The sequence below is a fragment of the Gilbertella persicaria genome (genome assembly GCF_025201335.1).
Source record: "Gilbertella persicaria strain CBS 190.32 chromosome Unknown B0P05scaffold_22, whole genome shotgun sequence".
NCBI lineage: Eukaryota > Fungi > Mucoromycota > Mucoromycetes > Mucorales > Choanephoraceae > Gilbertella > Gilbertella persicaria.
In genome coordinates, this window is record NW_026251983.1 from 296,573 (window position 1) to 320,423 (window position 23,851).

Below are 23,851 nucleotides of genomic sequence, written 5' to 3' on the forward strand. Positions count from 1 at the left end.
TTACTAACTCACATAAGCACTCTTTATGATGAACCTAAGAAGCTTATTTACTTTATATGGGACTTGACGACTTCTTGTTGATGAAAACACTTCTTCTAAAGTTCTTGTATGCCTTGTACGAAATGTGTGCCCGATATGGGATATAAAGCTCAGCCAATCATCATGTTCTACATATCCATTGCTTTTTTTCTCTTCTAATGAAACTTGCATTCGCTTTGTTCAATCTTGCCTTTTTGCCTGTCTTATTGGCATCTAATGAAGTCCCTGAAATAGAAGAAGGCAAGCATAAATAAGAAAACAAATAATTAGTCTTATGCTCTTGACATAGGTTTCGAACACGTAACTTGTGGAAGCACCATTAAACTGACCAACAAAGCCAGTGGATATAAATTACATTCTCATGGCGTAACTTATGGTAAAACTAGAATAACAAAAAGTGTCATGATAATCATAAAAAAAAGGTAGTGGATCTGGTCAACAATCAGTTACTTGTTTCCCTAATACAGATGATGCCAACAGTTTTTGGATTATTGAAGCAGCATCTGGCAAGTCATGCAAGAGAGGGTAAGATATAAAGGCTATAGTACATACTAACGCATGCTGACAGAGAAATTGTCCCTTGTGGGTCTTCGATTCGCCTGAGACATCCTAATACACAAGGCTATCTTCATAGTCACCAACATCAATCGCCACTTTCTCGACAACAAGAAGTCAGTTGCTATGACGGCAAAGACACAGGCGATAATTGGCGTGTAGAGTGTTTGACAGGTGATAAAAAATCATGGTTACGAGAAGAACCAGTTCAATTGTTGCATGAAGATACCTCTGCTTATCTAAGCAGTTCTACTAACTATCAATTTGGTCAACCTATTCCTGGTCAACTTGAAGTAGCTGCATCTAAGAGTGCATCCAAAAACACACAGTGGATGGCACAGGTAAAGTGTATGTGTAATATTTTCATGGCTAACATAGATCATAGGAAGGTGTCTATTTTGCAGCAAAATAAGATAGCGCTGTTCAAAAAAATAAAAATAAAAATGAATTTGCTTTCAATACAATTAACATACAGTTTATTTTTCATATTATCATCTACAAGTGCATCTAAAAATTGAACTGAATAAAAAAAAAAATGTAGACAGGTTTAAACAATAGCTTGTGTGTTTCCCAAAGGACTAGGCGTGTATTTATCTACATTTTCGGCATCTGAAGGCAATGTGAAATGTTTCTGTTCTTTACCGTAAAAGGACACTAAAGCATCTTGACATGCCTACATTATGTTAACAAAGTATATAGATACAAACAAACTTACCCGGAATTCAGCCATCTTTAGAGAACTACCAAATCCTTCGCCTAACTTTTCGTCTTCAGAAAAGACACCAACGACAAACACAGGAGCTGAAGAAGCACGACCTGTTTCTGAAAGCAATCGAGAAACAGCAGGCTTCTTGTTTAATTGCTTCAATAAGGCTGTTAAATGACGCTTGGGTTCCTTTACTTTAATGCTAGGTCGAATATCATAATCACGGGACAAGATAAAATCATGCACAAACTTCTTGGCTGCTTCTTGTCCCTGAGATTGATAGACAGCACCAATTAAAGCATTCATACAATCAGCCATTACTGTACTGTGGCCCAATTTAACACTGTTGTCTTCTGGTGCCTTCCATTGAATTGTGTGTTGCAAACCAACTTCAGAAGCTAGTTTGGCAATAGACTTATTTCCAACATAAGCACCAAGAGCTGTGCCAAATGCTTCAGGATGTAAAGAAGGATATTTGCAATGCAAGTGCTCAGTAGCAAAGAGACCAACGACTCTTTTACCAATATATTCTAAGCTGGCATTATGGTTGGCATCGGTAACTGATTTGTGAGTGAGTGCTTGTTTAAGAAGAGCAGTATCGAGTTGAAGTCCAAGACGTGCTCCAAGAGCGACAATAGGAGCTGTTTGTTGATCATTCTCAGTGTTGTAAATAGATGGACTGTGAATAGAAGCAGTAAAAGCGCGAGTGGCTAACAAAAGGCATAAATATACTTGTGCTTATGTATTTTATAGATACACATACCTGTTTTGGTAGAAGCAAGAGGCTTTGTCAAAAGTGATGTTGATTTAGTAAAAGTGCGCAACATTTGACAGTGTAATCAAAGGGTAAAGTAACCAAAGCGAATGGCTGACAAGGGGAACTTTTGAGTCGGGGGTAAACTTGTGTGGCTTACTAAAGAAAGAAATTAAGTCACATATAACTTTACATCAACGAAACGCATTGTTCATCTGTTTCATTTAACTTTTCAAACATGAATGAACAAACTGCTGTCATGTCAAGTACAGACAATGGTTCAGTAAAATTCAGAAAGACATTCATGTGTTTATTTATAATTCAAATGAGTGCAATAGTATGCGAATAAGCATAATTCCAAACGGAACATGCTATTGTATGAAGATTAAAGCTGGTTGTGTCTACAAAGAGGCATTTTAGATAGAGTGGAGGCATACGCTAATGTTACTCCATGGTTTAGCATACTTAGGTTAAAACTATGAATTTCAATCAAGAGTTTAAAACTAAAAATAAGAGCATTTGTTAATCAAGCATCTCTAAAGCTATTATCCTTGTTTAACGTCAAGTTTTAATTAAGCCTATCTATGGCTATTGAAAAGCATTCAAATTTGTACCATAAGCAACTAAACAATGAACTGAACTATGTTGACGGTTAATTTTTTCAAGTAACTTCGTCATCAGGGTTCGTTCTGTGATTGGTTTTTGGGTTGGTGTCTTTAATGGCCGTCTCACTGCATTTCGGTAGTTCAAAACGAGTCGTTTGCACTCAACTAAAATAAGTAATTGTACATCCCAGAGAGCTCTTTTTCTCTTTTTTTTTTTTTCTTTCTTTCTTTTCCTTGCTCATCTTTTTTATGCCTTCACTCGCTTTATCGACTGCAGAAGATAAGAACAAAGTTAGGCGTGCTTTACCAACAGCTGTAAATAGGACAAAACAATATAAAAAACAAAAGGTTTTTCTTATTCTCTGAAATAGAAAATTTATGCGGCTACAGTAGCTCGTCTCTATGTAGCTTATCCTAATCCAAACAAATGGGCTTATTCTAATATATGGGGAGCTGTTGCTTTTCTGAAAGACAAGAAAAAACACTCCTATTATATTCGAATTATAGACTTGATTGTAGGAACAACTCAATTGTTTTGCATTTAATTCATGTATTCTATAGAATCATAGGGGCATTATTTGGGAGCAAGAGCTGTATGATGGATTTGAAGTGGCAAAACATACGCCTTTCTTTTTCTCGTTTGCTACAGATGTAAGATAGAAAAAAAATGAGCTAGACACGTTCTTATGTCTACAATAGGAATATATGGCAGGCTTATCATTTGCAGATGAGGATGATGCCAATATATTTTATACAAAGATCACTACAAGAGAAATAACAAAGAGTAGTGCAAAGAATAAAAAGAAAGGTATAACAAATGATGCAATGTTCACTCTGTATACTTATTGTATCACCTGTTTATTTAGAATCCAATGGCAAAAAGCCTAGAGGAAAACTAGATAAATCTCAGATTGGCCTGCCTTCAGAATTCAGGTACGTCAAAAAAAAAATAAAAAAAAAGCACACATTGTTGATTGTTTAAATAGGCATTTAGGCCATATTGGTTACACACCAAACAAAGGATTTAGTGTACAAAACACAAGCCCTGAATGGAATGGTTTATTTGATCAATTGAAGGACCTTGGCATTTCACCAGAAGAAATTCATGAAAATGAAGACTTTATTAAGGAATTTGTTAATGAAAGAGGTGGCCCACCTCCACCTCCAAAAAGACCAGTGAGTTCTATGGCAACAGGTGGTTCTACTCGCATGAATCGTGCACCTCCACCTCCACCTTCAAGAAGAGCAGCACCACCACCACCGCCTGTTGGAGGTATATATGATAGTGATTTCTTTTTTATCGTATCTGTCATCTAATTATTTACATTAGGTCGTAGACCGCCTCCACCTCCTCCACCTAGCAGAAGATCAGCGCCACCTCCTCCTCCAACAAGATCTGTTACTGCGCCTAGACCACCTCCCCCGCCTGCTCGTCCACAACCAACAACTTACCATGATGCTCAAGAGCAAGAAACAATGCATTATCAACCTTCGACTGTTGCGCCTCCACTTCCTCCACCTATTCCTTATCCTTCAGCACAACCTCCTAGTATTCCGCCACCTGTACTTCCTCCTGTACCTCACAGACCACACACGGAAAGCCCTCCTAGCCGCTCAATTCCTCCTCCTCCTCCTCCTCCTCCTACTACTACTGCTACTACCACAAAATCAAACAATCCATATAAAATGGTTTCTCAGCAAGAACAATTCTCTACTCCACAACAAGAATTTGATACATCACCATTTGTGCCTCCTCCACCTCCCATGCCACCCATGATGGATAGCGGAGCTCTTCCACTTCCTCCTCCACCTCCACCTCCACCAATGCCTCCTATGAATGCTGGTGCTCCCCCACTTCCACCTATGGGAGCTAATCAAATGAGATATCAACAAGAGGAGATAGGATACAACCGTGCAGAAGACGATGAATTTTATGATGCTCCGGAAGCACCATTAGCTACTCCTCCACCTGCACCACAGACCAATGCCCCACCTTTGCCTCCCATGCCTCCACCAATAAGCAATCGATCAGTGCCTCCACCTCCTCCTCCATTGCCTAATCGTGATAAACGAGGACCTCCTCCACCACCTATGGCACCTCGTCCTAACACAATGCCCCCTCCTCCTCCTCCCATGCCCCCCACCATGAGCTCTGGCGCTCCTCCCCCTCCCCCTCCCCCTCCCCCTCCCCCTATGCCTCCTACCATGGGCTCTGGTGGTCCTCCTCCTCCTCCTCCTCCTCCCCCTATGCCTCCTACCATGGGCTCTGGTGGTCCTCCTCCCCCTCCTCCTCCTCCTCCTCCTATGGCTGGTTCTCCCGCTCCTGGATCATCTTCTTTGCCCGTTGTCAATGACTCTCGTAATGCTCTTTTAGATGCCATCCGTGGTGCTGGCGGTATTTCCTCCTTAAGATCCACACCTGCAGAAGCACGTAGAGACCGTAGTAATCCACTCAGTAATGCAGCCTCAGGAGCTGCTGTTGGTGCTGGTGGTGCTGCTGGTGGTGATTTAGCCACAAGCTTATTAGCAGCATTGAATGACCGAAAGAAGGCCATTCAATCTGACGATGATTCAGATAGTGATGATGGAAGTGATTGGGATGATTAAAGAAAAAAAACAATAAAACCGTACATTTATTTTAGTTTTGATGTAAGGTCTTTTTAATTCGCTTAGTGGCAGGAAGACCACCGCCAGGCTGATTCCATGAAAGATAAGATTGATCACCGAGTTTTCTAGAAAAAAATTAAGTACACAAAGGGGGTTTTTTTTTCTTTTTCTTTTTTACCTAGGCTTAAAGCAATGGCGAAGTGCAAACAAAATACCAAAAAAGATAGAAATAACACCAATGGCAATATAGCCAATACCCAAACGAGGATTACGCCCACCTAAAGGTGAAGTTGTCGAAATCACAAGCCATTTGTTACCACCATAGATGGTTGTATCAAAATCTATTATGATCAGATAAGATAATCATGCTGTTCCACTTACTCATATCAATAGCAATTCGCCAACGACCTGCCTGTAATGGATCCACATCGTTGCGTCCCCAAATCTTTCTGAAATCAGGCAAGGCTGCCATATGCATCCATACCATCAACCTTTCCATATTGCTCAAGTCAGGAGCGGGATACTCATCAGTGTATTTACCATCAGGATAACGAAGAGACCAGTTCGGAGGTGGTACAATTTCTGAATTTTTGTACTTTGTCACTCCGTATTTTTTCTTGTCTGTGGGCCATGCAATGCCTGTTCGTTGAAAACTATAGCTTGCATTGGATGTGACAGAAACTAGGTCTGAAGCTGTGTCTATAGATGCATGAATAACATATACAATCCTAAGAAAGACAGTACCATTAAACATGGAATTAGCTACTAATCCACAAGGATAAATAACAAGATTGTCCTGATTTACACCCAAAGGTCCACAATTGGTATTCAAAGTACTTTGGTCCACAATATCGCCACTTAATTGTGTAGCGTCATAATTTTTGATATATTGTCGATGGTTTTGATAAAAGTTAGTCATACGATAATACATAAACAAAGGTCCTGTCATTGTCTCAGGCACAGTAAAATCCAATATGCAGCGTTGAATAACTAAATTGTTTGGATTCTTCCAGCTCGAATCAAGAAACTCAGAAGCACTTTCTACATGAAATGCAGGTGATTCTAGACTTGACTGATTAAATCCTGTCGAGAATTGAAGGCTGTATTTTGTGCTGTCTAAATAAATAGGCTCGGTATATTGGTTGCAGGTGGTATAATCAATCATGAGTTCGCTCACCTATTTATTATAAGTCTCAAGCACATACAATGATTACTTACATTGCCGCTATTCCAGTAAAGCAAGCCACCAATAGGTATAAACACAACGCCAATCACAAACAGCGCAGGTATCACTGTTCGAGGTGTAAGCACTGGTTGCCAAGCAGGTAGCTTTTGTTGTCTAAAGGGACCGTCTATAAAGAGATGAGTCAAGGTCAAAACAAAAAATAAAAGCTAGTAACATACCCACAGGTTTTCGAGACTGTTTTACTGGTGTCTCTGGCATGATATATAAAAGAAAAGAAGAAGTAAAAGAGAACGAGGTCAGGGCCAAAAAAGCAAGAAAATAAAAAGACCAAATAAGCACAAATCACGTGCTAGTGTTGATACTGCAAAGCCCAATCTTGCACCTTGACACCATGTTCTGGTTTTGAATACCCAAAGATTCAACATATGAATGCAGTCTTTATTTCAAATTAAAAGTAAAAGGGCAACGTCTGATATAAAGAAGCTTGGCTTTATCATACAGACAAAGCCCCTTTTAAACATTGATTTAATCTTATCAAGGAGTAAAGTGCTATTATTATAGAAAAAATCTTGACCCTGTTTGTTCCATGAATTAACAATCAAATACAGTCTAACTTGTACAATTTGTTTTAGAAAAAGACAATGACCTACAGCTGTCAAAGCATACAAATGTGTAACAATGCTGTAAGACGCATGTCACTTTGTCGCAGTCACTTTACTCTTTTATTAAATGCTAGTTGACTCTCACTTTCATTCTCTTTCTTTGTTTGTTTTATACTTTCATGTCTTTACGAAACCTCTTTAGAACGCGTTCACTTTTTGTATCAACTAATTATCGTTTTGGGTATAACAGAGCAGTTGCTCGTTCAGTACCTCAAACTGCTTCTTATGCAACCCATACACGTCCCAAACCAGCCCCTCGTTTTATCCGTATTCCACCACTACCCGTTGCTCTTATCAGTGTAGGTTTTATTTGTCTCGGTATTGGACTCTATGAGCACTTGACATCCGATATTCAGAATTTTCCTCAACCTATCAGACAAGCACTTCGAAAAGCACTCTATTACCAACAAAACAAAGACATGTCCTTAGCACTCAAATACTTTAAAGAAGCATTGAGCCTTGCACTCGAGTCATCTGAAATTGAAAAGAATGGAGCTCCTTTGACGGGTATTATGATCCAATTAGGCGCTCTACAAGAAAAGCTCGGTCGATTACCTGAAGCCAGACAGACATTGATAATGGCTTTGCGCCATTCACTCAACTTACACGACGAGACAGACAAGGACATGATGGAGAAGATTGCACAAGGGTTGGACATCTCTTCATTTTCGCCTATGGAACAAAAAAAGATGATTGGCATTGCACAGAAACTGGGTGATATTACTGCTTTGATGAAACGAGATGATGAAGCCGAGAAATGGTATGTCTGGTCTGTAGAACACCTGTTGAAATCTTCTTCGAAGCCTGTATCTGCTTATGGTGATACAACAGAAGTTGTGTTTGATCAAGAACATATGCCTGATTGGCTAACAAAGACAGATGTGGGCGGTGCTTTAGAAGCCCTGGGTGGGTTTTATGCAGCGCAAAACAAGCCAGGGTAATACCATAAAAAGAAGTTATTGTTTACTAACGATCGTTATATAAAGGCTAGCTATCCATCTTTATTTAAGAGCATTGTCATTGACTGGTATGGAGTCTTGTCAAGCAAGCGTATTGATGAACAACTTGGCTGAAGCCTATTCTGGTCTGGGCCAATTTGAAGAAGCCAAAACTTGGGGTCAAAAAGGTTTAGATTTGGCTCGCAATCCTAATACTCCCAAGATAAACAAAGACGGTCAAGTGTGTGATGAAACATGTGGTGTTTTGCTATTCAATATGGGCATGTTGTTTGAGGTAATGGAAATGCATGGAAATTGAGAGTCACTCACGCTTTTATATAGCAAACAAAAGACAAAGCAAAAGCCGAGCAATTTTATCAAAGTGCCAAGCAACACGGTAAAGATTTCAAACAACCAGAGTGTATCAAAGAAGCAGACCGTGCCTTGAAGCGTTTAGAGTTTGAAAAAGTTAGAGATAATACAACACCATAAATTTTTTGCATTAATCACATATTAAGTTTATTTGTTTGTGGAGTATAAACAGCAAGAGAGAAAAAGAGAAAATGAAAGGGTATGGGTTTTTCTTCTCGAAAAAAAAAAGGGAGGAAAAGTGGGGGAATTATGTGCAATAAGGAATAGAATTCCAATCTCGTTTGATCTTGATCATAAGAGGATCAAGTTTAGGTTCCTGATTTGTTTTGTATAAAGAAGTGGACATCATCATATCGTCAAAATATTTAAAAGAATTGGCTGTGATTGTTGTCTTGACATGATCTGTTTGGTTTAACAAGTCTAACAAAGACCTTTTGTGTGGTTGTTGTGGTTGTTGAAAAGAAGCACCAAAATCAAAACCTGAAGAAAATGGAGAATAGTACTTCATTTGAATTTCTTCTTCAAAAGGCGGCAGTAAATGTGAGCTTGATAAACATGGAGATCCAGAAGGGCTACTGGTAGCAATACTATCGCTATCACTTAGACAAGGTACATCCATGTCATTTGGTTCTCCAGTTTCTTTGAGTTCTTTATATTCATGTTTGCTACTTGCGACACTAGACCACGAGACAGTGCTGTTGTCTAGAGAAGATGGCTTTGTGGTGATTTGTCTTTCAGAGTGTGTCTTTTTGTTAGCTCTTTTCTTTTTTTTGCTAGACTTGGTGGACGCTTTTGGTGATTGTTCAACGGCGATAACTTTTTTGTGTTTTTTGTTTGCGTTGACAAGGATCCAGTCATCTTTATGAGTCATCGAGGTGGAAGAGAAAGAAGCACCGTTCTCTTTGTTTTTCTCGTCCGTATTTTTATGTTGATGCTGATTCAAGGAGGCTTGATTATTTTTAATTATTTGTTTATTATATTTGCTTTTTAGGTTCTCCGATGCATTATTGTTGGTGAGCATAGCGCTGGCATGATTCTTCTTTGGTTGTTCTTTATCAACTGGCTGAACACTGTTGCTATTTTCTGGGGTTTGAACCTCGGAATACAAAGTGTCTGGGATAATATTAGTGTCTCCTTTCTTGTTGGCAATTAAATTAAATTGATGAAGGCACGAGTAGCCGAATTGCTTTAAATGTAGATAATGGTCTAACACTCTTGTCACTGACTATATACAAGACATAAAATTAGAAACTTCAGGCACATTAATTATATGCGTTTTTTGTACCTTTTTTAATAACAAGCAGTGTATTTGAACAATCAATTTCTGCATCTTGCTGGAAAGCGATTCCGCTGACTTGAAAAAGAATATAACATAATGAATTGCTGCAAGTATTAGACAACAGCCAAATAAGACAAATAGCACAGGTGTTGTCAGAAACACTGTTGCTAGCTTTTGTTTGCCTATCATTCTATTAAGAGAGAGAAAAGAATACAGAAGAAGAAGAAAAGAAAGAGATAATTAAACTCGATCTTTAATATAGTTTTTTTTGCACTTGCCTTTTAAAGCAAGAAATATAAATAATATGAAGCTCCATTTCTAATCTTTCATGGCTTCATATAATTTCATTCTCCATGTTACATGCTGTCATTTTATCTCGTTGGTATTTACGTTATTTGTCGATACCAAGTATTGATTAAATCCATAATAGAAATAACCAAGAAAAACAACAACAACAAAAAAAGTTCTAAGGTGTGGCTGAAGAACAACACATTTTCCCTTTTCTTTTCTTTTTCGTAAACAAGGTGAGAATGTATCTTGATTAAATACCCTGTATTTTGATTATTAAATATTGTATACAACATTATCTTTTAATTTTTATGTGCAATGGCATACCATTGCATAAAAGAGCGAGCAAGAGAGAAGGACTTGACATAGCCATTCTTTCATCTGACAAGCCCCAAAAAAGGTAACTTACAATTTTGAGTAACCACTGCAAGTTTTTTTTTCTCTTTATCATGGTGTCAAAAAAAGAAATGTTATTCAACTGTGTATACTTGTGTTGGCGTTGAATATCGATCAGTCAACAAAGATGCCTTATGGCATGAGAAGATACACTGTACTTCTTGGCCAAAACTTTTTCTTGGTCAGAAGAAATAAAAATAGACAGGCGTTTTAAACTTTATGACGATGGGTCTATTGTTCATCCTATGTAACGCTTGTCATTCCTCTAATCCAACCCAGAATTTATTGTGTCGTCAATATATTTATTTAAATGACATAATATAGGTTGTACTCTTAATCCTTAATGAATATTGTTTCTTCTTGATCGTACCAAAATGTTTGAATCTATATTAGATTGTACTCTTTGCCTTACATTCTCCCTATTTTAGTGTAACTCTTGTACTACTACTTCAAATAATTCCTTTGACATATCAACATGGTTAATACACATTCATGCAACAGCAAAGAGAAGCTCTCTCTTTCTCTCTCTCTCTTTTTTTTAAATTACAATCTAACATTAAGTTGTGCTCTCCTTAAAAAAACAAGGGAAGCTACATCTTGAGTCTAAAACCTGCCTTTAAATATTTGCTAAAGTATTTATCCCTACACAATCACTTCATTAATAAACCTAAATATACTTGGCTAAACTATTTAAAGAAAAACACTACCTCGACGTAAGTTTTTTTCTTTTGTATAGCATTTCAAATCGACAAGCAAAACTAATTATTATGCATAAACAGCTACCATCTAGGATTAACGCTTGTGCAATTGCAAGCTTCTTATTTGCGACAACACCGTCTCCCTTGGCAATTGAATAAAGGCTTTTATCAAATAAACCGCAAATCATTTCCTTTTTCTCTTTCTTTCTCCGTTGCAAGAAGTAACGATGTTTTCTCTTCCTCTCCTTTTTTAATCAAATCTAATCATTAAACATCATTAGTCACAAAAGGCAGTTCTATTCTCATTTTTCTTGTAAGCATTTGCCAACTGATTTTATTATGCTAGGAGAAGAAAAAAAAAGAGAGACAGTTTAATTGCTTTTTTGGACGCCATTTAGTTGTATAAAAAAAAGCGTCATGTTTTATTATCAGAGCACTTATCTATTCATGACAGAGTAGGTCATATTATTTAAAGCGAGATACAATATTCTTTTTGTCGCTCTCTCCACAGCCATGGACTCGATGCTTTCTCAACAGAGATCGTTAACAAACGTATATTCTTAGAGCATCTTTTCCCCCTTTCCTTCTCGATCTTTTCGATTTAAAGCATATGCATCAACCCTATTTAAAATTTACTTCTGGCTATCACACTTTTTGACAATAATAAAATAACTACTTTCTTCTATGCCAATGAAGAATTTGTCTTGTTCTTTTGAATTGTAAATAAACACATCAGTCTGATTCTATCTATTGAAAAGAGAATACAATGTAAAATACCTTATGATCGACAAATGCGGATCTTTGGGTTCAAAGTCTTTTTTAAATGCTTCACTAACCATGGTTGTTCTTGCAGCAACATCGTTCTTGATGGAAATTGTCCTTTCAATAGATGTCGATTAAGACTAAAAATGCAAGATTGTTACACTAGCTGCTTTAGTGAAATATATCCTCAGTTGACTTCTAAAGACTCAGGATGTAAAGCTGCCTTTTTGTTTTGATGAATATGAGGAAAATAGCATTTATTGTCTCATATCCTTCTCGTATTTTCAACTTGTCTTACACTGATTGTTTTGTGTAAATCAGTAGCCAAGTCAAGATTCCTAAAAACTCGTTCAACATGTAATCATTTGCATAGCATGTTTACTAGCCAGACGCAGAAGTTATTCCATTATCCCTTTCTGTCAACCAGAGAAAACAAGACCCTCTTTGAATAGAAATTACGTTTATACTCCCTTCTCCCTTTTTTTAAATAACCAAGTACTCTTTCCTTTAACAAACCCCTTACTTTAGTGCCATCGTAATACAAGTGAATAATGAACACACTTTTTTGAAAAAGAAAATGCTTGATGAAAGCAATACAGTGTTTTTATTAACATAATTATTTTACATGCTCGAAATGAATACCAGATCCACCACAGCTTTTGACAGTTAAACCTTCTTCTTCTTTCTTCTGCCAGGATGTGGTGCACCATCAACGATTTTCCTTACTAACACAAACGCACCCTCTGAGGAAATCACGACATCTATACATACATTTAGCACAATATATTTACAAGACAACACTTACTTTGTATCATATCAGCCATACAGTATCCACCCAAATTAGCTTGCCAAAAGTAAAAATCCTTGATGAAATTACCTGCTTGATGCAAGTTTTCAAGATCCCTTTGGTGCTTTAAGGTAAGTGGCCGAAAGTCCTGTTCTTTCATGACACCCCATTCTGGATGTGTGATTTTCTCTGGACGTTGTTGTTGTGGTGGTTCTTCAGACCAGTCTGAAGCCATAGCTCCATTGTACATCATGTTATTCAAGTTGTTATTTGATTGTAACATTGTGGCTCATACAGAAAAGAAAAGAGAATGAAAAAGAAGAAGAAACACAAGGAAATAAGAAAAAAACAGAATTTATTGTTGTTTGTTTTAGACAACCTCATGATCAAGTATAACAATCAAAATAGACGTACATTGATTATACTGACGAAACCAAGTAGCCCCCTATTTTCCCCCCTCCTTTATGTACCACCAAGCCTTGACTTGATGATATTCGTAATAAAATGGACTACGCTTAATTGCTCGTAATTCTCTTTCTGCATACTGGTTACTATGCGGTAGCATAAAAACAAGATCCATAATGTACTTATACACCATATAGTGTATTTTTTCGTGTTATTTTTGATTGCAGTATCGGTGGCTATGAGTCGCTTTGTTCTTTCTTTCAACTTATCTTGGTGTTTTCGTCGTCTTTGGTAGGTATCTGTTGTGTGCTTCTGGTATCCTGTTGCTTTTCCTTCTTGTTCTCCTTTCTCAACTGGGCGATATGACATTTTAAGTAGTGGCGTATGTTTGTAACCCTTTAGGGAGCGGGTTGGAACAGCCGAGGTAACGGAAGTAGGCAAGTGCCTATGTCTTCTCGAAGTACGTTGGCCGATCTCTAAGACTGGATCGATCTCATCTTGCTCCATCGCGTTGTATAAGAAACAAAAAAAAGCAGACTGCATTGGACTGGCTGTTGAATCTCAGACAGAAACGCTCAAGCCAACCAGTAAAATATAATTAGCAGCAAGGCTAAGAATAGTTTGACAAATGGCTCGATCTAATATCCCTTAACCCCTTTCTTGTCATCCTCCCCTCCCCCGAATCCTGATAGAATTTGCTTGTATCTTGTTCTAGTCTTTTCTGAAAGATTTTCATTATAAGATATGTTGCTTATAACAAAACAAATGACGATTTTTATCCGATTAACATAATGAGTTTTGATCTATATTCTCTGCATGATTTCTTCTCTTTAGTATAAAGTGCATCATGTAAAATCCCAAGATCGATTTTACATGATGTAGTCCTTTTTCATATCCATTACATATAAACACTTGACTTTAGAGAGTCGCTTTTCTCGACAAATAAAGAAAAAGCCATAGCTATTTATAACTGCACTGTTATTAAGGAGAGAGAGAGAGAGAGAAAAGGAAGGTTATGAGAAGGTTTCATAGTCTAGATTTCATACATACATTTGAACGCTCGGACATAACTTAATTTTTTATCTTTTTAGACATTGTCAAGAAAAAAAGTAGCAAGTTTTTATTTTATTTTTGTTGTTGTAATACATAATTGAGCAAGAGTAACTTTTTTTTGTTAATACAGAATAAAAAAAAAGAAAGAGAAATGGGACATAAAGGGGGTTTTTTTTTGGAGTATTGTTTTCAAGCGTATATGTATATATATATATAGAGAGAGAGAGAGAGAGAGAGAGAGAGAGGAAAGGAAAGGAAAGGATGCTGTTTTCAATAAATAAATATATATATATATGTGTGTGAATGTATGTGTATATAATACATAGTGTTTTTTTGCGCGCAAATGTTAATATCTTATAAAGTGCTTTTTTTTTCTTGAACATGCTTAGATGTTAGGGTCATAATAGTGTTTGGCGTAAATAAACAAATTACTTTAACAATGGACATGCTAGTCTCTTATGACCATATTTGCCGCACCAAGTGCTATTATTACGATTTTTACAATTAGAATAAGGTTTGAGCATAATAGAAGGATAAATTACCATTGACCGCCTTGCAAATTCAATGGCTTGATAGCAAAAGACATGTTTGTCAAGGGAATCGTATTGCTATGACTAACGTTGCTACGAGATGAACTGACAACCGAGTTTGATTTGACAATTGAATCAGAATTCAGTGAATTGTCACCGTGGCACCACATTTGAATGGAAAGAAAAAGAGAGAGAGAAGAAGAAGAAATGAAGCCTTTTATTTTATATAGTTTTACAATATTAAGGGGGATCACAAAGTTGGCGTTTCTACATTTTGTTGTTGACAATTATCATGGGTCAATCGATAACAAGAACTGTGCCGCTGCAGTGCGATAATCTTGAACTTCTCCATCGAAAAGACACTAAATTTGGCGTTTGTTGTTGACATTTGTAATGGGGTTCTAGGCGTCATAACAAATCAACAAAAACAGCATTCCCCTTCTTTACACATGCAGACCATACCAAAACAAGTGCTCGTTTTATTTTTATTCTTGTTATTCACACTGCAGTAATTCATACAGAGCTTATCTTTCATATCTCATTTCATTATTATTGTTATTTTTTGCATGGAATTTATAAGTGCCCAGAATGATCTTTCACCTCCCCCCCCCTCTCTCTCTCTGTTAAGTCTGTGTGCCTTGACAGATATAAAGAGAATACATCATAGATCAACTCCTCACACACAAACACTTCCCCTTATGTCACATCAAATTATGCTATATTTAACAATCATAAAAAAAAGTTGACAGGCTACCTTGCGTATATACAAGTCATCGCTAAACGTTTCTTTTCTTTTTTTATTAACTTTACAAAAGAAAGAAACAGGGTGAGCTGAAAAAGTTGGTGAAGTGAACTTAGATGTTCAACTTGGTGTGACGCCAGTTACGTCTCTTAGCGTTCCAACTACATCAAAAGATTAGTATGCTTGTTTAAACTATTTCTGTTATTTCGCTTTACCGAATCTTGGTGTCAGACTTAAGACGGAACCAGTGAGGCAAGGGGCGGTTTTGCTTCTTGGCCTTGCCAAGCTTGACCTTGGTAATGAAAGACTTTTGAGAAGGCTAATGTAGATTCAGATCAGTATCTTTCTCTTTTCTTTCGTATTCATCCATTTATTGTATCCATCAATCCGTCCTCTTTCTACTAATTCCAGCCCTCCCCTTCCATCTTTATATATGCCATGTATCCAACCATCTACTTACCATTTCGACAAGCGATGTATGCGAAAAGAGGAGGAACTTATATTTGGTCACCTTCCTAATGATATCAATACATTTCTGAGAATGAATGATAGGATTTGCCAGTTCGGTCGTACAGTATAATTTCGATCCGGACTAAGGAGGCCTTTAGGTCCGGGACTTTAAGTTTGATCTACTTGAATATGCACGAAAATCTCGATGAGTAGTTAACCTGTAGATCTAGACAAGTAAAAAAAAAAAAAAAAAAAAAAAAAAAGCACAAAAGTGTATATCTGCAAGAAGTTGAAGAAAAAAAATTACGACTTTTATAACATTTTCAAGATAAAAGACGGTATATGGAAGGCTCATGATGATTCTGTATAACTGGCACTTTTGTTAAGTTTTAAAGCCTTATTCAAATATTTCGTATGATTATAGGCTCAAGAATTTTATTCAGTCAACATTTAGTAGAAGCTTTTGCAACACTATCGTACAAATGTGCATTACTTTCATTAGAGTATCACAATCAACAACTACTTGTTTATTAAATGAGAATGAGACATTATACAGTTTTCTAAATGGTTATCGTTGATTTACAAAAGTAAGTTAGTATATTCACTTTTGAGTTATATACGTATATATTTCTACAACAGCAAGTTGATAGTAAGAAAGCTTCTACTAACAGCTTATGTTTTGCTCTCTCTCTTTTTTTTTTTCTCTCTCTCTCCATTGTGACCAAATTTTTGTAAAATCAAATATAAACAGCATAATCCCCGCCAATGTACTATTGTGTATCATATTAGTCGTATTCAAAACAAAGCAAAAAAAAACTACTTACTAAGACCAATTGACACCAAGCGAATTCCTGATGAATACCGCGGTCAAAGCAAATATCATACCACAAATATTTTTAGTAGCATTGCTGACGGACAACACTTGAAGCAAATGTTAGTTTAAGCCATATTATATGGATTGTACCTGATGCAGCCTTTGTATGATTTGAATCAACCAAAATAAATGCTTGTAAAAGTGAGCAATGTTAGTATTAACATATTCGTCATATATAAAAGACTCACTCATTGTATAACGAACAAAGGAACCCATCCAATGAACATGGGCATGTAGAAACCAGCCATACATGATAGAACCTGCTACAAAGAAAGGAATACCGATATAAATAGGTCGCAAGCAAAATTCTTTGACTGCAACACCTCCATTTTTCTTTATGGCTCTAGCATAAAGTCGATCCGAGATAAGTCCAGAGAAAAGTAACCCAGTAGTGTTACCTATGTCGTCTGCAAGACAACAAAGATCTGTAGGTCCTGTAGAAAAGTGGTATGTACCTGCAAACGTAGGAGGAAGAATTGTAACATGGTAGTAGAACCATCCAAAAACCACGCTGACAGGAAAGCAAGCAAGGGCTACTTCTGGTTGTAAAAACAGCTCCATGCTACCAAACTATACAGAAAGAAATAAAGTCAAGTAATATGTTTAAGCTAAAAAAAAACTGAATGGATTGAACTTTAGTCTTTGCAATCTCAAATATTTTCTTTCCAAGTTCATATAACATGATGATGGTTTCATCACCTTGCTTATCCATATCAAGCAATGATGGCTTTGGTTGAATAAGAAAATAAACAACTGCAATAATTGGATTAAGAGGATTGTCTTGGAGGTGACTAGCAATAAATCCAGCATTCATTAAATAATATGCTTGTGCCCAACCATGACAAAGCAACTCTAACAGAAAAGGCAAAGCATCAGATGCTGTAGTTGACTTCATGAGATCAGACGAAGTGTTGTGTATGCAAATGGCAAGCACCACAGGCGGAGTATGATAGTGCTTGTCAATAGAAAGAGAATACTCTATCGATCTTTTGAAAAAAAAAAGCCATGTTTGCAGTGTATTGCACTTCAGAAAGTAACGGAGGTAATTCGCTTGATTTAGAACATCAGGCTTTATAAAATTTGGCGGCTCCGTTGATCTGGAAACATATTTGTCCTAAGTATGTTCTCCTAAGAGAATAATTAAGTTTTCTTTGTGATTTTTGCAGCTTTGCTTGGTGAACGTCTGAGCTTTGACTGTATGCTTTAATATAATGAAGACATCAATTTACATAACGTCTTATCTTTAATGGAGCCTCTCCTGGTGAAGATACACGACCCACGAATGAACCAATGTTGGTATTGAATGCTGCAAAACTATAATCACAGTTTTGACGAACAATATGCTTGCTATCACCCCAATAACGCTCAATTCAGTTACACTCGCAATGATATATGGGGTAAAGCTTAAAGATATGACCAGATTGGGTCACTACAGTTTTCAAAAGAAAGCATTGTTGTTTAAAATCTGGTCGATTTTGAAGATGCACCACTCAACACTGTTGAGAATGAATCGCCTCTTCATTGCACTTGAATGGATGCACTCTAAAGGGATATGATCTGCTCAACCCGTAATTTATCGGTGCCAGGCCGTCAAAATGATACAAAAAGTGAAATGGTGCTATTGATACTATTTCGCATACAATGAAGTGTATATTTGCACAAGAAGTGGCGTAAGATAATGCTATCATTGACCATTTACACATAATTTTATAAGTAGAAATGAACTTCCGAACTAGTGTACTTGGTTTGCAATAGCTATACAACAATGCATCCTATTCAGTAGATCGATTTATACAAGTTTGGTTTTGCTTTTAGTCATAAGATGGGAAACAGAATTAATCCAAAGGCTAAACAGTTATTTCAAACTTAAGCGGAAACTCAACCATAGTCGATAAATACACACATAAAAAAAAGGACGCGCTATTTCGGTGCACTTAATCAACAAAACAAAGTAAAAGATGATCTCTAAAGCGTACAAGTATTTCCAAACAATTTCATTCTTGAGGTTTAATTTTTAGTATCAATAAATAAATACAAAAAGCTATTAAAAACGTTTTGTGAACTTGAGTTTTTGAGCAGCAGGTAAGACAGTAAGACCAACGTTCTTCAATGTCTCAATATCAGGCATAGTCTTTCCATCTGCAGGTTCAATAAAGCATCGAGAATAGACTTGAATAAAACTGGCAAAAACTTCAGCTTCAGCCTATCAAAAGAGATGAGTAATCTTATGCAAAGAAAAAGTGTGTCATTTTTACCAATGAAATACCAGGACAAACACGTCTATCATAGGATAAGTATTTATACCGGGTGACTAATATCATGATGCACTTACCTTCCCCAGCCAAAGTTATAATGGTCTCGTTCTTCAATACGTCCATTAGCGCAAGATTGCATTGTTCTCAAATTGTCCATGAATCTGTCAGGAATGAACTTTTCAGGATTGGTATAACAGTTAGGATTCAAGTGCATACTATGCATACTGGCAAGAATAGTAGCATCTTTAGGAATAACATAGCCATCCACCTCAACTATTGTTTATATAAAAAAGAGAAAGGGATCAGTCGATAGAGAAAAAAAGAGACAAAAACACTTACTTTCTTCATGAAGAGTATGAGGCAAGCCAAAGAAAGTAGCGGGTCTAAATCTCATACTTTCCTTGATAACAGAAATACAGAGAGGAACTTCTGATCTTTCTTCAAAAGTAGGTAAATGACCATGCTTTGCAACAAATGCATCGATTTCAGCAGAAACTCTCTTCTGAACTTCAGGATGGTGACACATCAATACGAAATTCCAGGATAATGTAACCGAGATTGTATCAGTACCAGCAGCAACCATGTCCGCTAAATACACAATAAGTATCCTCAAACATGTACAAAAGTATGCTTACATGCAAACACAATCTTTTCATCCATTGTCATTGGGTATCCATTTTCTTCTAATGCATTCATCAAATTAGGGCTGTCTTTTAACATGGCTTGCTTGATTAATTCTTCGTACGCTGGGTTACGTTCTGTAGTCATGAACTTTCTCCATTTGTATTGGCGACCGGTATAGTTGTCAACAAATGAAATAATGGGCAAAAAGTTGGATAAGTCGTTTTCTAAACCAGCATATTTCATAGACAATTCTACAATCTCTGACAATTTGCGGAACTCAGGATCGTCAACGGACTTGAAACGTTTACCGAATGTAGCCTCCAAAATGACATTCATAGCATTCAACTCAAGGTTTTTGAGAGGATCTACGCTGCCGTACTTTTCCGTAGCTTCAATCAGGCGTGTTACGAGATTTGTGGATTCTTCTTTGATGTTAGGTGCAAAACTTGCAATTTGTTTAGGAGCTAATAAGGACAATGCTGCAAATAGAATTTGTTAGATAAAACGGAAAGAGTTATTTCTTGTTACCTGCTGCACGGTTCTTTTTAAAGCCGGCACCAGGCTGAGCAAAGACGACACCCCTTATTATGATATTAATCACATTTGATTTTTTCGGATTCTCTTTTTAAAAAAAAAAACTTACTTTCCATCCATGCCATAGTAATGATATCCATAAACAGTATGGGGTCTGTAAGAGGTTGCTGCACCATTGTTGACAAAAATTTTGTGCGCTAAAAAGGGATCATTCACCATAATCCAAGTCTTACGACCCATTTGAAGTTTGATAAGTGGACCTAGTTCATTATGCCATTTGTTGACGGGGATAGAAGGCACTTGGCCCAAAGAGAACATATGGCCAACATAAGGATAACAAGATCCAGGAGAAGGAATCTCTTTAGTATACTTGCCATTGCGTTGATGGTTATTAGAAGACACTAGGCGATAAGTTGAATAAAGTAATGTTGCAGCAGCAGCAATGCTGATCACAGGCAAGGCAACGTTGTCTTTGTCAATACGAGATGGCCATCGAATTGATTCCGCAAATTTAGTAGCTTTTTCCATTTTAAATAGGTATATGAAAGAAAGAAAGAAAAAGTGCTCTCGGTTGGTCTTTGCCTTATACTTTTTAAGATTTGGTAAATTGAGTGCAGATAAATGAACGTGTATACACAAAACTCAAAGACCGTTACACAGCTCTATTCAATAAGGAAATTGTCGATTATGATCGAATCTTTACCTTAAAATAATAGCTCAGAGTGATCTTCTAGCGCGGCTTTCATTGTGTGAGACAGTTTCACTCAAGTTCTTGGCTCTATAGCATTTTATAAGGGCCAAGCCTCCTACGCACCTAGGCAGACTAGTTTATATTAATATTGCTATGTACGACAAAGCAAAAAAAGTTGAATTCCAGAAAAAAGCTTCTCGAATACTACACATTTTGAAAGTGTTATTAAATATCGAGATAGGATGACTAAATATAAATATTTAAAGCCGAAAATAATAATTTAATAAACTTCTGTGTGTATATGTCAGCACGAGAATACCATCTCGTTCAACACTATGGAAAGGCCCTAGTACTACGGTATTGATTTACGAAAAAAAAAAATTGTAACACCACGCTCAAATCAACTTGACTATATAACGTGAATCTAAAGAAAAGGCAATCTATAATCAACTAGACCATTAATAATTACTAAAAAGAGAGAAAGAGAAAGGGAACATTACAAGAAATAAGATAACTCCTAGTTCGGGTAATCATGAGTGTGAATGGTCAATCATTAGGGTAGCCCAAAACACAAACAGTAGGTAATTATGGGATCACCATTCACATGTACAACGATAGAGACTGTGTATATACTTTTGTCGGCTTATCAATAAATGGCTCTATAGAATATGAAGAGATTATTGAGTTGTTAAAGGAAATCACAGTTGAAAATAAAAGCTAATATAAAAGAGATTTATATTAATTTCTTCACTTGAGCAAATAAACGTTTCATTTTTGGTAACCAATACCACTGTACCATTGATAGATATCGGCAATCTTCTTACAGTAGGACTTTGTCATGATATTCGTTTCCGAGTCAAATGATTTTGATAAAAAGACTGCGCAAACAATATGTGAACAACAAGCACTTGAAAAATCCTTCTCTATCTCTGTGCCTCTTGAAACCAACTCCATAGTTTAATGTCTGATTCAACAACTTCAAGTAGCGTGTAATATATTTCGCTCTCCACTGTATGAAACAGATCGCATAAAATGCGGTTGTTTTCATATTTACTATTGATAAAAACTTAAGCAGGTTCCAAAGTCAATTTTACTATTGAAATTGATAGCGTTATAATCAAGCAGCACAATTGTACAGTATATCTAGCAGTAGATAGTGCAAAAACTGTTTATCACTCAAGTAAAGCAAAGAACAGAGCTGGAAAGTATCAAGACTTTGAAAGAAGACAGAATAATCAAAGTAGAAAGTATAATGAATTCAGCACATCAGAGACTTAATATGTACAAAAGTTCATAATATCCAAGAAACTCATACACGATTTGCATCTATTCAAAATATTTAATGTCGATTACAGATAGTATTTGTTTATCAAGTCTTGTTCTTTTGACAAATATGGCATATTTCTTGAGAACTGATTCATGCGCTGAATGTATGCTTACAGCTTATGATAATAAAGCCAATTAATGTTCATTTCAAACCAATGTCAAACTTTGATTCGTATGTCAACAAGAAACTCAGAAGTGCAAGACTTATCGTTTTTTAGGCATCGAAGCACAAATTGAGACTATAACTCAATGACGCGATGAACAATTAAGGCCCCAGTTTAAAATGTCTATTCACTCTTCAATAAGCGCCGTACTCTGATAAACTAATTACAACAAAACAAAACAAATGATTCATCTGTGGAACACACGCTGCAACGTGGTTCTTCTTTTATTATCATCATTAATTTGGTGACACTAAATATCAAACTTAATTGACTTTGCTTCCTGTCATTTATAAAAGAGCATTTTGAACTGAAAATCATAACTACTCTAGTTCTTTCCCGTTCCTTTCCCTAAAACGCAACGACCCGTCAATCCACTGTCCCTTCCTTTACTTGACACCATGGAATTCTCTTTCTTTTAGGACAAAACCAAGCACCACTCTTTTTTTCTTTCTTTCTTTAGGCCCGACTGAAATCAAGACACCTTTTTTCTTTTTCTTTTTTTAGTTTATGTACTCTAGAATGACGACAATAACTCAATAAACTTTATAAAATATGCTCATTTTTTTATTCTTATTTTAAAAGTACAAAGCGACCTGCTTCACCATAATGCTCATAACCAACACGGGTATATAAATTGTTATGAGGATCTATTTCTATATCTACAAACAAAGTGACGTACTGGAATTCCTTGAGAAGCAGGTTACTTACCATGGACACACAGGCCTCTCCATAGCCTTTATGACGATGCTCTTCTGGTGTATAGACATAAGCAAGTGAGCAACCGTATTTGAGTGGTCGCACTTTTCTTGCCATTGTTACAGGCACACCATTTATACACAGCATATAGACTGAACGAGACTCAATCATGTCTCTACAAATACTCTCTACAGATTCCAGAATGACATTTGTATCTCCAAATACGTCCTTAATAAACGCAATTGTCCAAGGACGTAGCAAATCCAAATCATCTTTTGTTGCTATGCGTAGCATACTTTCTTGTTGCTGTGATATAGACAGAGCACGGGGTGTCCAATCCACTTGAGTAAGTTGGTGACTCCAGACAGGATTCTTTCGTTGTAGTTCATGGCCAGTTTGTGATTGGCAAAGATGTCCTAGTGTAGAGAGCACAGGCTGGTAAGCATGTAGGCCCTGAATGTCATCAAGTGAAGAAGAAATTACATCATTGAATAAAATGGCAATCGCATCAGGTCTTGTCTCATCAAAAAGACAGGAAGCATACAAAAAGCCTTCGTTTTCAGCAAAGATGGCAAACAAGAGATCCTTATTGTTCCAAATAGTACCACAATAATAACTTGTGGCAGAATGTTTCTTTTCTTCTGCCTGCTGTGCCATATGTATGACAAATGTGTTTTTGATTTCTTGTTGTTCAAGAAAGGGTCTAGTTTCATTGAGAAATTGACTGACATGGTCATATCTTTTCAGTGTTAAGTCATGAATACTAGGCATAGTGGATAAAGAAAAAAATAAATGAAGGGGCGGGGGGAGGAGGAGCTGTCAAGAATACGACTAAAGCAAATACGGTCTTTAAAAAAAAAGAGCTGTCATTAC

General features: G+C 36.6%; 14 protein-coding genes across 14 annotated transcripts; 4 read left to right on the top strand and 10 right to left on the bottom strand.

Moving 5' to 3' along the window:
- Nucleotides 1–3: 3 nt before the first annotated feature.
- Nucleotides 4–1,044, top strand: B0P05DRAFT_543852 (MIR motif-containing protein). The gene is made up of 5 exons (XM_051578474.1): nucleotides 4–279; nucleotides 329–415; nucleotides 462–564; nucleotides 608–935; nucleotides 980–1,044. Exons 1-5 carry the CDS (start codon nucleotides 198–200, stop codon nucleotides 1,004–1,006), a joined length of 627 nt encoding a protein of 208 aa, XP_051434452.1. The 5' UTR covers nucleotides 4–197; the 3' UTR covers nucleotides 1,007–1,044.
- On the bottom strand, nucleotides 1,045–2,196 carry B0P05DRAFT_543853 (ribonuclease III domain-containing protein). The gene is made up of 3 exons (XM_051578475.1): nucleotides 2,064–2,196; nucleotides 1,310–2,010; nucleotides 1,045–1,267 (listed from the first exon to the last, which is right to left on the bottom strand). The coding sequence occupies exons 1-3, from the start codon at nucleotides 2,125–2,127 to the stop codon at nucleotides 1,142–1,144; spliced, it is 891 nt and encodes a 296-aa protein (XP_051434453.1). The 5' UTR covers nucleotides 2,128–2,196; the 3' UTR covers nucleotides 1,045–1,141.
- Nucleotides 2,197–3,030: 834 nt separating this feature from the next.
- Nucleotides 3,031–3,976, top strand: B0P05DRAFT_470878 (uncharacterized protein; the record flags this gene model as incomplete). The annotated part of the gene is made up of 5 exons (XM_051574581.1): nucleotides 3,031–3,174; nucleotides 3,221–3,310; nucleotides 3,359–3,486; nucleotides 3,548–3,592; nucleotides 3,646–3,976. Coding segments are annotated over 5 exons (738 nt in total), but the record flags the coding sequence as incomplete, so codon positions are not given.
- Nucleotides 3,977–4,825: 849 nt separating this feature from the next.
- On the top strand, nucleotides 4,826–5,266 carry B0P05DRAFT_543860 (uncharacterized protein; the record flags this gene model as incomplete). Its single annotated transcript, XM_051578476.1, has 1 exon — nucleotides 4,826–5,266. A coding segment is annotated over one exon (441 nt), but the record flags the coding sequence as incomplete, so codon positions are not given.
- A 16-nt stretch (nucleotides 5,267–5,282) lies between these two features.
- B0P05DRAFT_492042 (CDC50/LEM3 family) lies at nucleotides 5,283–6,749 on the bottom strand. Its single transcript, XM_051575339.1, has 5 exons — nucleotides 6,671–6,749; nucleotides 6,485–6,618; nucleotides 5,648–6,443; nucleotides 5,445–5,607; nucleotides 5,283–5,391 (listed from the first exon to the last, which is right to left on the bottom strand). Exons 1-5 carry the CDS (start codon nucleotides 6,708–6,710, stop codon nucleotides 5,298–5,300), a joined length of 1,227 nt encoding a protein of 408 aa, XP_051434456.1. The 5' UTR covers nucleotides 6,711–6,749; the 3' UTR covers nucleotides 5,283–5,297.
- Nucleotides 6,750–7,192: 443 nt separating this feature from the next.
- Nucleotides 7,193–8,543, top strand: B0P05DRAFT_543864 (uncharacterized protein). Its single transcript, XM_051578477.1, has 2 exons — nucleotides 7,193–8,051; nucleotides 8,101–8,543. The coding sequence occupies exons 1-2, from the start codon at nucleotides 7,234–7,236 to the stop codon at nucleotides 8,369–8,371; spliced, it is 1,089 nt and encodes a 362-aa protein (XP_051434457.1). The 5' UTR covers nucleotides 7,193–7,233; the 3' UTR covers nucleotides 8,372–8,543.
- A 24-nt stretch (nucleotides 8,544–8,567) lies between these two features.
- Nucleotides 8,568–10,116, bottom strand: B0P05DRAFT_121705 (uncharacterized protein). Its single transcript, XM_051572990.1, has 2 exons — nucleotides 9,710–10,116; nucleotides 8,568–9,649 (listed from the first exon to the last, which is right to left on the bottom strand). Exons 1-2 carry the CDS (start codon nucleotides 9,890–9,892, stop codon nucleotides 8,672–8,674), a joined length of 1,161 nt encoding a protein of 386 aa, XP_051434458.1. The 5' UTR covers nucleotides 9,893–10,116; the 3' UTR covers nucleotides 8,568–8,671.
- Nucleotides 10,117–12,408: 2,292 nt separating this feature from the next.
- Nucleotides 12,409–13,021, bottom strand: B0P05DRAFT_543871 (uncharacterized protein). Its single transcript, XM_051578478.1, has 2 exons — nucleotides 12,653–13,021; nucleotides 12,409–12,608 (listed from the first exon to the last, which is right to left on the bottom strand). The coding sequence occupies exons 1-2, from the start codon at nucleotides 12,915–12,917 to the stop codon at nucleotides 12,514–12,516; spliced, it is 360 nt and encodes a 119-aa protein (XP_051434459.1). The 5' UTR covers nucleotides 12,918–13,021; the 3' UTR covers nucleotides 12,409–12,513.
- Nucleotides 12,965–13,745, bottom strand: B0P05DRAFT_121733 (uncharacterized protein). The gene has a single exon (XM_051572991.1). The coding sequence runs from the start codon at nucleotides 13,580–13,582 to the stop codon at nucleotides 13,097–13,099; it is 486 nt and encodes a 161-aa protein (XP_051434460.1). The 5' UTR covers nucleotides 13,583–13,745; the 3' UTR covers nucleotides 12,965–13,096.
- A 377-nt stretch (nucleotides 13,746–14,122) lies between these two features.
- B0P05DRAFT_543875 (uncharacterized protein) lies at nucleotides 14,123–14,809 on the bottom strand. Its single transcript, XM_051578479.1, has 2 exons — nucleotides 14,635–14,809; nucleotides 14,123–14,575 (listed from the first exon to the last, which is right to left on the bottom strand). Exons 1-2 carry the CDS (start codon nucleotides 14,790–14,792, stop codon nucleotides 14,521–14,523), a joined length of 213 nt encoding a protein of 70 aa, XP_051434461.1. The 5' UTR covers nucleotides 14,793–14,809; the 3' UTR covers nucleotides 14,123–14,520.
- A 384-nt stretch (nucleotides 14,810–15,193) lies between these two features.
- Nucleotides 15,194–15,845, bottom strand: B0P05DRAFT_543878 (60S ribosomal protein L39). Its single transcript, XM_051578480.1, has 3 exons — nucleotides 15,825–15,845; nucleotides 15,580–15,683; nucleotides 15,194–15,525 (listed from the first exon to the last, which is right to left on the bottom strand). The coding sequence occupies exons 1-3, from the start codon at nucleotides 15,825–15,827 to the stop codon at nucleotides 15,477–15,479; spliced, it is 156 nt and encodes a 51-aa protein (XP_051434462.1). The 5' UTR covers nucleotides 15,828–15,845; the 3' UTR covers nucleotides 15,194–15,476.
- Nucleotides 15,846–16,505: 660 nt separating this feature from the next.
- Nucleotides 16,506–17,583, bottom strand: B0P05DRAFT_637895 (uncharacterized protein; the record flags this gene model as incomplete). The annotated part of the gene is made up of 5 exons (XM_051583667.1): nucleotides 16,506–16,584; nucleotides 16,639–16,735; nucleotides 16,779–16,820; nucleotides 16,877–17,258; nucleotides 17,323–17,583. Coding segments are annotated over 5 exons (861 nt in total), but the record flags the coding sequence as incomplete, so codon positions are not given.
- Nucleotides 17,584–18,669: 1,086 nt separating this feature from the next.
- B0P05DRAFT_543880 (cytochrome P450) lies at nucleotides 18,670–20,636 on the bottom strand. The gene is made up of 7 exons (XM_051578481.1): nucleotides 20,211–20,636; nucleotides 20,096–20,148; nucleotides 19,579–20,046; nucleotides 19,283–19,531; nucleotides 19,021–19,216; nucleotides 18,944–18,968; nucleotides 18,670–18,891 (listed from the first exon to the last, which is right to left on the bottom strand). The coding sequence occupies exons 1-7, from the start codon at nucleotides 20,627–20,629 to the stop codon at nucleotides 18,733–18,735; spliced, it is 1,569 nt and encodes a 522-aa protein (XP_051434464.1). The 5' UTR covers nucleotides 20,630–20,636; the 3' UTR covers nucleotides 18,670–18,732.
- Nucleotides 20,637–22,852: 2,216 nt separating this feature from the next.
- B0P05DRAFT_471179 (uncharacterized protein) lies at nucleotides 22,853–23,635 on the bottom strand (the record flags this gene model as incomplete). The annotated part of the gene is made up of 1 exon (XM_051574600.1): nucleotides 22,853–23,635. The coding sequence occupies one exon, from the start codon at nucleotides 23,633–23,635 to the stop codon at nucleotides 22,853–22,855; it is 783 nt and encodes a 260-aa protein (XP_051434465.1).
- Nucleotides 23,636–23,851: the final 216 nt, after the last annotated feature.